The 13,067-nt window shown below is 46.9% G+C and overlaps 1 protein-coding gene across 3 annotated transcripts in view; it reads right to left on the bottom strand.

The window, feature by feature from the left end:
* SLC25A38 (solute carrier family 25 member 38) overlaps positions 1 to 11,926 on the bottom strand; it is a 56,219-nt gene extending 44,293 nt beyond the window's left edge. Inside the window, exons 1-2 of one of the 3 annotated variants that reach the window (XR_014454391.1) lie at positions 11,640 to 11,926; positions 9,183 to 9,264 (exon numbers count right to left, since the gene is read on the bottom strand). Coding sequence is in view for 2 of the 3 variants with exons in the window: in XM_083156676.1 (XP_083012802.1) it covers positions 9,183 to 9,264; positions 11,640 to 11,812 (255 nt within the window). In the remaining variant the exon portion in view is untranslated. The remainder of the gene's footprint in view (positions 1 to 9,182; positions 9,265 to 11,639) is intronic. The other 2 variants (XM_083156676.1, XM_083156675.1) reach the window with 2 other exon arrangements.
* Between the last annotated feature and the right edge of the window lie 1,141 nt (positions 11,927 to 13,067).

A 13,067-nucleotide genomic window follows, 5' to 3' on the forward strand; every position in this document is an offset into this window, starting at 1 on the left:
ATGTAGCACTTTGACAAAAAGGTTTCTTTTTTTTTTAAATTCAATAATTTTTTATTGCTTTTTTCAATAAATCAAACAGACATATACTGCGCCCAAGTGGGCAGACACAACAATGTATATTTGGCATAAGTTTAAAGTACAAGCAGGTATTTGTAGCATGTAGACAGTATTGAACAGAGTTCCTATGGTGGTTCTGAAAACGGAATTGCCCGAAGGCGCCATTCGGGCAGCTGACAATTATAGAAGAATAGGAGTGTATGGTGATCGGCTTAACATAGCAAAATATATACAGTCGCTCATGACAAATGATGAACAGTATAAACACATACCAAGCAGGATGTGATATAAGTATAGGATATTAATAGTAGCATGTCTAGCTTAAAATAAAATAAAATGCCCTCACAAAACAAACCTTCCCTTAACCCCCCACCCTGTATAACCTACCCCAACACAGGCATACTTGGATCCCTTAACGTCTTATCCCCCCCCTATCACAACACTAGCCCACTAACTATCTAAACCCCCCCCCCCCCCAATTGCCCAAAAATGGGGACAATATACTAATGGCTCCAGATCGGGATGAACTGGCTCTCCCACCAGCGATGTATAGGATAGAACACCGGTATGTATTGGAGTCACTCGTATAAGCAGGTTGCATCATACACATAAGCAAACAATTAAAGTGATATTCACTTAAAACAGGATTGATAGGACACTGTACAATGACATATACATAAAAGAAAAAGAGACTTAACAAAAGCATTTGGAGAGAAATTCTCTCAATGGTTGGCTATAGTATAATATTAGTAAAGCATCAGTCTGGCCATCCGTAAACATGGCTATATGAGATAACCAGAGTTTGAGTCCCATCCCCGTACTCCCCAGAGCAGGCATCTCCACGTGTAGCAGGATTGAATGGAGGAGGTTTTGATAGGGTCATCAGGATTAAAGGTGATATCGGTAGAAACATTGCAGCCTTCCGGTAGGATTTAGCTTTAGAATTGTAGTGAGCCTGCAACTCTGGTACAGTCATGTAAAAAAGCAGGACATCACACATAGTTGCATGCTTAAAGTGGAGTGGAGAGTCACCGCAGGTAAATATAATAAACTCAGCTCCATACTTCGCAGGGGTGAGCATAGACGTAGGATTTATAGGAACCACTGGAATACCGCAATTAATGGAAAAGTTGCCCTTTTTGTCTTCTCCTGTAGCAGCATTATAAGAAGCAGAGGGAACCTTCATCTGTAAATCTTCACAACGTGTATAATGAACAGAAGTACAGGCAGGAGATATATCATCAGTAGCCCCTCCACCACTCCCATCAGGGTTAGACCCAGGGGAACAAGCATTTAAGTGTAGCACCTCAAGCTGATTGAGGAGCCTCTGGAATGATGCCCAAATAGATTGGAGGACATGGGAAACATCCATGGCGCGCTCAGTATGTCAGTCACTTGAAATAGAGAAAGCTGCTGCAGGAGGCCTCAAAATGGCCGCGGGCTCACCTTGTATACAGGGCGTCACAGCCAAACGACAGGGGAGCTCTCAGGGGAGTCTGGTACAAATCGGCAAATGTCGCTGGCAGAGTATAGGGTAGTCCCGCAGCACAGTGAGCAGACAGGAGGACACACTTGCATAGACCAGCGTCCCTCAACCGCTGTCAGCGCACGCCGTCAGTATCGGGCTGCAGACGGAGCTGGAGACCAGGGAGATTCAGCTGGGTAGCCACAGCAGGTGTAGGAGATGTTCTTTCAGCTTTGGTGCCCCCGTCAAAAGAAGGATCACCGCTAAAAAAGGAGATTTATCAGGATGTTGGGTGGGAGAGCCAGCAAACACGTCCGCTCCCGGTCACTTCAGGCCACGCCCCCCTCGACAAAAAGGTTTCACATACAGCTTTGTTCTTGATGGATCTCACATACAGGATTAACTCTTCAACATCATTATCAGTTGATCCATCAAGTAGTATAGTAACATATTTAGCTTCTTTTAGATCAGAAATCAAACGATCCTTGATAATATTTGCAATGGAGGACATAAATTCTTTACATCTTTTGTCATTGCCATATTCATTTGTTGTTTCAACCCCCAATTTTCTTGTCAACTTCAGTAAACCCTCAAAATCAGAAAAGGGCTTGTTATTTTTTGCTATGTAGTAGGCCACATTAAAAAGATTTTTTAATTGCTTCAACATCTGTTCATCAATTTTCTTTATGCATGCAGCCCAAGGAGTAGCTTCTGGAGCAAGTTGCGCATCTCGAGCTTTTACACACTTTTGATGCTGGTATGATTTTTGATGCTTTCGAAAGCTGTCCATCTTGAATGGCCCTGAATAACCTTGTACTATCTTTGAATTTCCATCTGCCATTTCAGGAAATGAGGCACATATCACATTTTGCAATACCGGTAGTCTGATCATAGATCAGCCATGGAAGTTCCTTGCACCATTCGGTTTTGAATTTCCTTCTCCTCAAGGGTTGAACCAGAACTACAGGAGTAGAGGTTGTAGCAGAAGTTGTGCTTGAGCTATTTTCAAAACTTGTTGATGTCGACGCCTCAATCTGTTCATCGCAGCTAATGGAACATATGGGTCTTTCTTCTATCTCTGTACATATGGGTCTTCTCTCTCAGTAGAGACTGAATTTACTTCAGAAGGCTTAGTAAAAAAAAATGGGTACTTGTGTAGTTTCACGGTGCCACTAGATCGCATGCGATTTGCATCCGATATCGCATGCGATTTACTATCCATTTCATTACCCCACTATCCAAGTGGGCATAGAGTTGATATTATATAGCGCAGCGAGCCACCGAAGCGTGGCGAGCGCAGCGAGGTGACACGGATGTTGTTTCAAAGCAACTGACGATATTGCATGCAATTCCATCAAATACATTCCGTGTCCCCTCGCGGGGCTCGCCACGCTTCGGGCTCGGTGGCTCGCCACGCTATATAAAATCATCTCTATGCCCACTTGGATAGTGGGGTAATGAAATGGATAGTAAATCGCATGCGATATGGGATGCAAATCGCATGCGATATGGGATGCAAATCGCATGCAATCTAGTGGCGCCGTGAAACTACACAAGTACCAAAAAATGTGTCCGTCGTAACTGTTTTGGATTTTCAGGAATACCAGAGTTTTTTTTTCCATGTGTATGCTTCATTTTATAGTTGAGCTGAAGATGAAGTGAAAACTATTTGAAAAAAGCAGAAAAATTATAACTGACCTATACAGAAAAGTATGGGTCTGTAAGTGTGCTATGCAGCGTTCCACTGAGCAATCGCTTTAGGCCTTTGGTATTTCTGTGCCGCCCAGGTTCTGTAGATGGTGTCCTTGGGATGATGCTGCTATACAGTTGGTTGTATTCCAACAAGCTTCAGAGGGCTTAGGGGGTATGCAGTCCTGTCTGTGGTGCCGACCATTCCAATGACAGAGAGAATATTTGAACATTCACATCAGTCCCTGACCCAGTGGAGCTTACAATCTATATTCCCTACCACATGTACATGCACACACATTCATTCGGGTTAATTTTGTGAGGAGTCAAATAACCGGATTCGGTATGAAATCCCGTCAGGGTGAAAATCCCGAATGGGTCATAATACCGACAAGGACAAAATCCCGACAAGGTCAAAATACCGACATATAGAATTTACAGGTGAAACAGTCAACATGACTTTGGGTCGACAGGTTGACATGGGTTTTTTCACTGTTTTTTTGACTCGTATGTCGACATGGACACAGTTGGAAGTGAACCGCAGCCACTCGCAATGCTTCGGGCATGGTGCATTGCTGCGCTCGGCACATGGGTCAAAAAACAGTGAAAAAACCCATGTCGACCCAAAGTCATGTTGACTGTTTCACCTGTACATTCTATATATCGGTATTTTGACCTTGTCGGTATTTAAATGTCGGGATTTTGTCCTTTTGTTGTTCCGATTTTGTCGGTATTATGACCCTGTCAGGATTTTGACTGCATCCCAAATAACCTACCAGTATATTTTTGTATTTGTGGTAGCATCCAGAGGAAACCCACACAAGTATGAGGAGAATATACAAACTCCGCACAGTTAGAGCCATGGTGGGAATGGAACCCAAGACCTCAGTGCTGTGAGGCTGTAATGCTAACCTTCACACCCTATAGCAGAGGCCTGGCCAACCTGTGGCTCTCCAGATGTTGTTAAACTACAAATACCATAATGCCTTGCCACAGTTTTGCTATAAGGGAGTGTTAAAACTGTGGCAAGGCATGCTGGGATTTGTAGTTTCACAACATCTGAAGAGCTACAGGTGGCCTGTCCTGCTATAGCACAAGTATCACTCTTTTCTGCACAATAATTATTTGACTGCCACACCAAATGTATAGGGATACATGCACAGGTGGATTTAAAAACGGCTGGCCACCCAACACCGATATGCTTCAGAGATTTAGAGGCAGATTTATTAAGCTTGGAGAAGAGTTAAGGCCCCCATACACTATGCGATTTTGGTCCGATTGCATCCGATTTCGGCACTTGGTGCCGATAATCGGATGAAATCGGCCCAAAATCGTATGTGCGTGATGTCTGATCCGATCCGATGCGCGGTCCCGTGCGAATCGGACCGGATCAGGGAGGTCGGACGGTCTGTACATACGATCACGTCCGACCTCCCTGTATGCATATGCCTGCCACCTGACAGGCATATGCATGCAGACACCGGGCGGGCAGCGGGTCCCTGAGCACCGGCTGACTGACCTGGCCGGGCGGTGGTGCGTGCGGGCAGCGGCCAGCGGTGGTGGGGGCGGGCGGCGGGTGCGGTGAGCGCTGCTGACCTGGCCGGGCAGTGTACTTACTTACATAGCAGCAGCGGGGACGGGCAGCGCAGTGGCGGCTATTATATTTTGAAAATACTTGTCAAATGACCGGCCGCTCTCTGATTGGCTGAGAGCTCTCCGGCCAATCAGAGAGCAGCCGGTCATTTGACAAGTATTTTCAAAATATAATAGCCGCCACTGCGCTGCCCGTCCCCGCTGCTACTATGTAAGTAAGTACACTGCCCGGCCAGGTCAGCAGCGCTCACCGCATCTGCCGCCCGCCCCCACCACCGCTGGCCGCCCGCCCCCACCACCGCTGGCCGCCCCCACCACCACCGCTGGCCGCCCCCACCACCGCAGCCGCCGCTGCCCGCCCCCGCTGCCCGCCCCCACTACTGCCGCTGCCCGCCCCCACTACTCCTCACCGCCCTGCAGCTCCCCGGGTTTTTTTTAACATGGGATAAATCGCATGCGATTTATCCCATGTAAAAAATGGCACATCAAGTGCCAAATTGTATGTGAGCCTCCCGGGGAGCTGCCGGGCGGCTCGCAGGTAAATTGGGTCCGACTTGTCCCTAGGACAAGTTGGCCTAATGTATGGGGGCCTTTAAACTGGAGATAAAGCGGAGAAAAGGTAAAAGGAGATAAAGCACCAGCCAATCAACTCCCAACTGTCTTTTTCAAACACAGCTGATTGGCTGGTGCTTTATCTCCTTTTACCTTTTCTCCGCTTTATCTCCAGTTTATCTCTTCTCCAAGCTTAATAAATCTGCCCCTTAGTAACTAATAGAATTCCTGATCATTAACTGCAGTCAAACAAGCAATTATTATGCACAGAAGAGCAATATATACTGCATTTCTAGACTAAAGCCAGTAACTGGATATCAACTAAAATTTAGTTGACATTATCCAGTTACTGACTTTATTGCAGAAATACACTATGTATAGCTCTTTTCAGAATTGCAGTGGGATCAGGGTTTGAACAATGGCAGTTTGGAAAACAACATCATAACAACCTATGCTTAGTAAATGAACCCCGATTGTCCCTTTCAAAATATCACATAAAAAAAAAAAAAAATCTACCCATTGTCACTATACCAGCTCCTGTGCTTACACCTTATGAGGACGGAGCTGAACTCCGCTCAGCAATGCAGGCAAGTAGTGTTCACTCTAAGATTTTTTTACGGCAGGACACATTCTACAGTAATAATGCCCCAGTAGTGCCATGCTGCCAATAGTTACACAGATATAATTATCCGAATAGTGCAATAGCCATAATTTCCTCAGCAGTGACACCCATATAATCCCCCCCAGCAGTGACACCCATATAATCCCCCCAGCAGTGACACCCATATAATGCACCCAGCAGTGACACCCATATAATGCACCCAGCAGTGACACCCAAATAATCCCCCCCAGCAGTGACACCCAAATAATGCACCCAGCATTGACGCCCATATTATGCCCCCAGCAGTCACTCCCATATTATGCCCCCAGCAGTCACTCCCATATAATCCCCCCAGCAGTCACTCCCATATAATCCCCCCAGCAGTGACACCCAAATAATCCCCCTAGCAGTGACACCCAAATAATCCCCCTAGCAGTGACACCCAAATAATCCCCCTAGCAGTGACACCCAAATAATCCCCCTAGCAGTGACACCCATATAATGCACCCAGCAGACACACATGTAATGCCCCCAGCAGTCACACCCATATAATGCCCCCAGCAGTGACACCCATATAATGCCCCCAGCAGTGACACCCATATAATCCCCCCAGCAGTGACACCCATATAATGCCCCCAGCAGTGACACCCATATAATGCCCCCAGCAGTGACACCCATATAATGCCCCCAGCAGTGACACCCATGTAATCCCCCAGCAGTGACACCCATGTAATCCCCCAGCAGTGACACACATGTAATCCCCCCAGCAGTGACACACATGTAATCCCCCCAGCAGTGACACACATGTAATCCCCCAAGCAGTGACACACATGTAATCCCCCCAGCAGTGACACACATGTAATCCCCCCAGCAGTGACACACATGTAATCCCCCCAGCAGTGACACACATGTAATCCCCCCAGCAGTGACACACATGTAATCCCCCCAGCAGTGACACATGTAATCCCCCAGCAGTGACACATGTAATCCCCCCAGCAGTCAAATATTTACTAAAGGAAATTTGTAAAAAATAGGTGTATTTGTATCCAGAAATACACTTATTTTTGACATTTACTATCCCGAAAATACGGCAATTCGTATTCATATTGATAGCACATCAATACGAATAGCCGTATTTTCGGGATAGTAAATGTCAAAAATAAGTGTATTTCTGGATACAAATACACCTTTTTTTTTTTTTTTTACAAAATTTCCTTTAGTAAATTTCCCCCACAGTGTATAATGCACCCAGCAGTGACACAGAGATGTAATGCTAACCGCACTGCCCTATTCTGCCGGATAGAGAAGCAGAAATTGCGCTTCTCCCACCAATGACCCCGGCAGCCATTAGAAATATGAAGCCAGCTTGTCAGCCAATATCTGACCCCGGCTGCTGGCAGCAGAGCTCTGATTTGCGGGCGGCGCCACTTTCAAATTCAGAATATACTACAGAAAGTTACAAAATGGGCAGGGCGTAGTGCCCTGCAAAATAAGCTTACCGGGAATCAGGATCACTAGGTAGTAGGCAGGGCCCGGAGTGGGATTCTAATAGCTGGCCACCGCAGGAGCTGGAGAAGTGACTGTTAAGACATTAGCTCCTGCGCCAACACCCGCAGGACTCTGATCAGCTTTGCGGGCAGGGGGGGAGTGGGTTTCAAGTAGGCCGCCACACACATCACACCACGCAGGAGCTGGAGCAGTGACTTTTACGGACACCAGCTCCTGCGCCGACACCCGTGGCGCTCAGCTATGCGGGCAGTGGGGGAGCAGGTTTCAAGTAGGCGGCCACAGCACACCACTCAGGAGCTGGAGCAGTGACTGTTACTGACACCAGCTCCTGCACTGACACCCGCGGCGCTCAGGGGGGAACAGGATTCAAATAGCCGGTTACTGCACTAAGCGCAGGAGCTTTGACGGGTATGTGAGGACGGAGGTATGCGGGGCAGGTTGGTTTTGGGGGAAGGGGGGTTGTTGCGGACGGTGCCCTGAGAGGATGGCCGTAAAACTTACAATTAGCAGAAGAGTAGAAGGAGCTGTGAGGACATCCACGGCTTCCTGCTGGAGGCGGAGCTGATCACTGCAGAGAGGAGGTATGACTGTGACACTGCTATCCGCGGCTATGTCATGCATCTGGCCTAGGCAGGAGCAGGGACACACTGTCGCAGGCAGCTTCCTATCACCTCAATAGATGGCAGGCGGCAGGCCCCACCTCCCGCAGAATCTAGTCGTCAGACAGCAAAATCTGGTAGCCATGGCAACCTGGAGCCCAGGGTTTGTCGAGCCCTGGTCCAATGTTCTACGCTTTTACAAAAAATGGGGCCCACTAATAGATTCACTGGATGCGGACCAACAACAGAAAATGATGACGCTATTTGACTCTACATCCTGGGCTTTACTCCGTCGCATAGCTGATGAATCCTAATCTCATACTTCACACTCCCTGACTGAAATATAGATTTACTGTTTGAATAGACTGACTAAACTCTTTAGAAGTTCCTACCTTTCCTATGTCCCTCCCACCTCCCATCCATCCTCTATCCCTTGTCTCTTTATGTACACCTCATTGCGGGGCAAGTGTTTAATGTTATATCTTTTATTGAATATGGGATAATGTTTTGGGACTGTTTTCCTTTTACTGGAAATACTTGTCACTACCCAATATTTAATTAAGTCCTTCCATTTATAACTGGGCTATACCCAAACAGATTATGTTGTGCGTAATATTGGATGAGATGGAAATTATTGGGGCAGATGTATTAAGACTTAACAAGAGATAAATTCAAGTGTGATAAGGAGAGATAAACGTCCAGCGAATCAGCTCCTTACTGACTTTTTTCAAATGCTGCCTGTAACATGGCAGTTGGCAGGTGATTAGCTGGATGTTTATCTTTCCTTATCAAACTTGCATTTATCTCTTGTTAAGGCTTAATACATCTGCCCCATTGTATGTTATATCGAAACACAAATATTGTATCCGTTGTGTTCAAAATTTGTTTAATATGAAAAAATCTTTAATAAACATAGTTTCAAAAAAAAAAAATTACAAAAAGATAAAAACATTTACTAAGAAAATCTTATTTAAATCCCAAAAATATGCAGCATATTCTGTTGCATTTTCCAATTAGGAACACAGTATTAACAACACAAGACTGGATAATGGAAACAGCTAGCTGCATATTAAAAAAATAAGTCACACAAAAGAACAACCACATTTTAGTTACTTACCGCAGAGACCCCTTTCCATAGTCCCAGAAAATTCTCATTACGAATTACGTTGATGAAAATATGTATCATGCCAACATTTCTCCTGCATGAAAGCAAAGTATTGTTACTTTGATTCACAGAAAAAACTGCCCCCTGTGCCATATTATATGCTATGCTGCCCCTGGCTCCAGATTAGGGTTTAGAGAGATTGGTGGGCAGGGCAGTAGAGACCCTGGCTGGGACCAGGTAATTTTCTGGGGGCATGGCCATGCATCTTAAAATAAAATACAGAAAACTAGCACTTTAAGCACTTTCCTGACCACACTACACCCTAGCACATAGCAGCTGGGTTGAGAAGAGCTGCTGCTATGTAGTTGGGGCCCCACAGGGCATCTCCATCAGACTTGGGCCTAAGTAATTAGTACCCCCTCCCACCACCACTGATGGTGGGGTCCTGGTAAAGCATGGGTGTGTAGCCTAATCACAAGTTTTGCCATGCTCCCTTTTAGGGATGGCCATCGATGATTTGAAATCATCGATGGTTTATTGCCAATGTCAAATACTTTTGCCATCGATGGGGAGAACCAGATGGTTTCCCTCCATCGATGGCACAGCAAAACAATGTTTTGCCTTTTTTTTTTTTTTAAGTGCCGGGGTACAAAGCATAGCACCCCACCCCCGTGTTTTGATTGGCCCACATGCCAATCGGTCAAACACAATGGATGACCATCGATAGGTAAAAATATCGATGGTCATCCATTGAATAGTTTAGCACTATGGATGGCCAGTTGCTATGGCAATGGCAACGATGGCCATCCCTACTCCCTTTATGCAAAGAGAAATTAAATATTTACTTTTAATGTGCTGCTTAGCAGTGCCAGTCTACACAGGGTGGCGCTGTGCACCAATCAGCTAGGCACAGACCCAATGGAGAACACAATTAAGCTGTGTATACACGGTGCACTTATCGCTGGCAATATGGTCTCTGAGCGACCATATTGCCAGCGATTGGAGTGCGCTCCCATTTTCATCCCCCTAATGGTCGCTGGTCGGAGGAGCATGCACCTCCGACCAGCGACTTCCTCTGCCCTTTCTCCCAGCAGTGTGTTATTTTCATCAGCGACCATCTCTGGTCGCAGATGAAAACGGAACACTGAGCAATATATTGCCAGTGATCATATTGCCACTTGTGTACGCACCTTTAGTGTGATTAATACCCTTGCTGACCGAGACTGCTATACTCAGCGGCAGCAGCCTCTCTAGGGAGACGGGGCGGGATGTTCTAACAAACACTGCTCCTCTCCGCTGGCTACCGCAAAGGACAGATCACTCACACATCGCTGCGGGTAAGTCCATAGGTTTCTTTAGGGCACAGGTTCTCAAACTCGGTCCTCAGGACCCCACACAGTGCATGTTTTGCAGGTCTCCTCACAGAGGGCCTTATTCTGGTCGGTGCGGCCGGATCCGAATATGCGGCCAGGACCGTGCGTCCTAAACCCCGCCTTTCGTACGGATCGCTCACTTCGTCCGAATGCGGTAATCCGCTGACCGCACGGAGCACGAGTGAATTTCTCACGGATACACCTCCTCCATCTCTTGGAACCTCCCCCATGGTCGCAGAACATCGAATGCAGGACCGAGTGGTCCGCCAGCTCCCGCAACCTCAGACCACACGGGCATTTCTCCGTGCAAAAGCAGGGATCTAGGCGGGCAGCTGACATCCTGGAATGTCATATGTCCGCCCCCTACACGTGCGTCACGGCCACATTACCATACGCACACCCAGCGTTTGCATGGGAACGCCCATGAAACGCGGGGTGTAAACATATGGTAATGAGCCCTAACAGCCCTTCACACCCCTTTCCACCCCCTGTTCGTAGTGTACACATTTAATGCGGAATTTGGCCGTGCGTCCCGTTCGCACATGCGCAGAGACGCCTCTGCACATGCGCAGACACAAAACATGGGCGGCACAAACGCACGCGGACATTACCGCACCAACCAGAATAAGGGCCAGAATCACAAGTGAAATAATTAGCTCCACCTGTGGATCTTTTAAAGTGTGTCAATGCGTAATGAATGCACCTGCCAGGTGACCTGTAAACCGTGAATTGAGTTTGAGAACCCCTGCTTTAGGGAATGAACTGCAAAAACTGTTGATTCCCTCCACAAAAGTGCCCTGACGGAGGGCTTTACTGCATATGGAAATGCGGCAAAACCCTGATAACGGGGTATTTACCTCATTTTCGGTTTTAAGCCTCCATGAGCTGCAGTTGGCTGACAGATATGAAGAGGGTGTGATAATGTAATGTTGACATAAAGAGAGGCGGAATACAGTTCACCCTAACATCTACAAAGTTACTTTTTAGTGAACTATTTCTAAATCTAAAAACTTCAATGTTCTGATATTATTCAACTAAAACGGCCACTAATAATGCACTTTCCCTCTCCACTAGGAAAGTTATCGATTGCATATACCCTGCGGCGGAGAGTTGCTGTGTCTGTAGCCGAGTCTTCACAAGATCCAGAGGCTGGAAAAGAAGTGTGGAGCAAGTGCCACTCAGTGAGCCGCATACAAACGCCTTACAGGCCGGGTGCATCTGAGAGAGAGAGGTGAGCGGGTTACCGGGCACAAGAGTCTCTCCAGCCATCGCCTTTCTGTGCAGGGCGACCCTATGTACCCATTCCGTGACTGCAGTATGATGGTTGCGGTCCCTCACTGTAGAAGTAAAAGACTATTGATGACGTAGAAGTCATGCGACCGGAATCATTTTTGACAACCGTAACCCACGTGATTTTGTTTTACTTATTCATTTTAGATGTAATCACTTATTAGCTAAATAATCCTCTTCAATCTCTATTAAAGTATCATATTGGCTTTTAAATACAGTTATAATTACTGTATTAATAACATTTAATACACGGGACTATATATAGTTTATATTATGTGGTTTAAAACTGTTTAATAATTAGGTGAAATACGGAACCAGACCGACAGACCCACACGGCTCAGTCCGACTCCCTGCAGAGTGAGACCTAAACTGCCGCTGCCTGTGGAGCTCTCCCGGGAGGTAGAGAATACACATCTCTTCCTTCCCCGTGTGAAGCTGCTGCTGCTGCTGCTTGAACTGCTTCCGAACTAAAGATTTATTAAGCTCGGTGAAGTGATAAAGTGTCTGTTTCTTTTATCACCGACCAATCAGCACCGGGACTATGTAAAAAGCGGACCGGACTAGACTCCGGACCGCCGGACAGGACATCAAAATCTGCAGTCCGGAGCTTGTAGGGTCCGGTCCGGGGGGTGTCTTGTCCGGGGGGGGGGGGGGGGGGGGGGGGGGGGGGGGGGATCCCTGTGATAGCTATCACCAGGGACATGGGAGAGGGGAGATTACAGCCTCCCAGTGTGGTCCGGACTGTCCGGTTTTTGCTACATGCCCGGACCATACAGGGAGGCTTTATTCTACCCTCCTCCTCTACCTGGTAACAGGTGTCACAGGCAGAACCCCCAGACAGGACACCCCCGGACAGGACACCCCCTGGACCGGACGATACAAGCTCTAAAATGCAGAGTTTGTTGTCTGGTCCGGTGGTCCGGGGGTTTTGTCCTGGTCCGGTTTTTACCCATATCCATCAGCACCTAACTGTGAAGTTACAGGCTTGGTTTGAAAAACAGGTAGGAGCTGATTGTCCGGTGATATAAAAAACCAGACACTTTATCACTTCACCAAGCTTAATAAGCACTTTGAATCCGATTGGGAGAAAAGTGCTATATAAATATCATTATTAATAATAATAATAAATCTACCCCTGACTGACTGCCTGACAGAGCAGTGGCAGTTCCGTGCGGGGAGACAACTTGCTAACCTGCTGTGAGGGGTGAGCATTATAATTTAATGCTGTGTCCAT

Source organism: Crinia signifera, chromosome 8 (assembly GCF_055691185.1).
Source record: "Crinia signifera chromosome 8, ASM5569118v1, whole genome shotgun sequence".
NCBI lineage: Eukaryota > Metazoa > Chordata > Amphibia > Anura > Myobatrachidae > Crinia > Crinia signifera.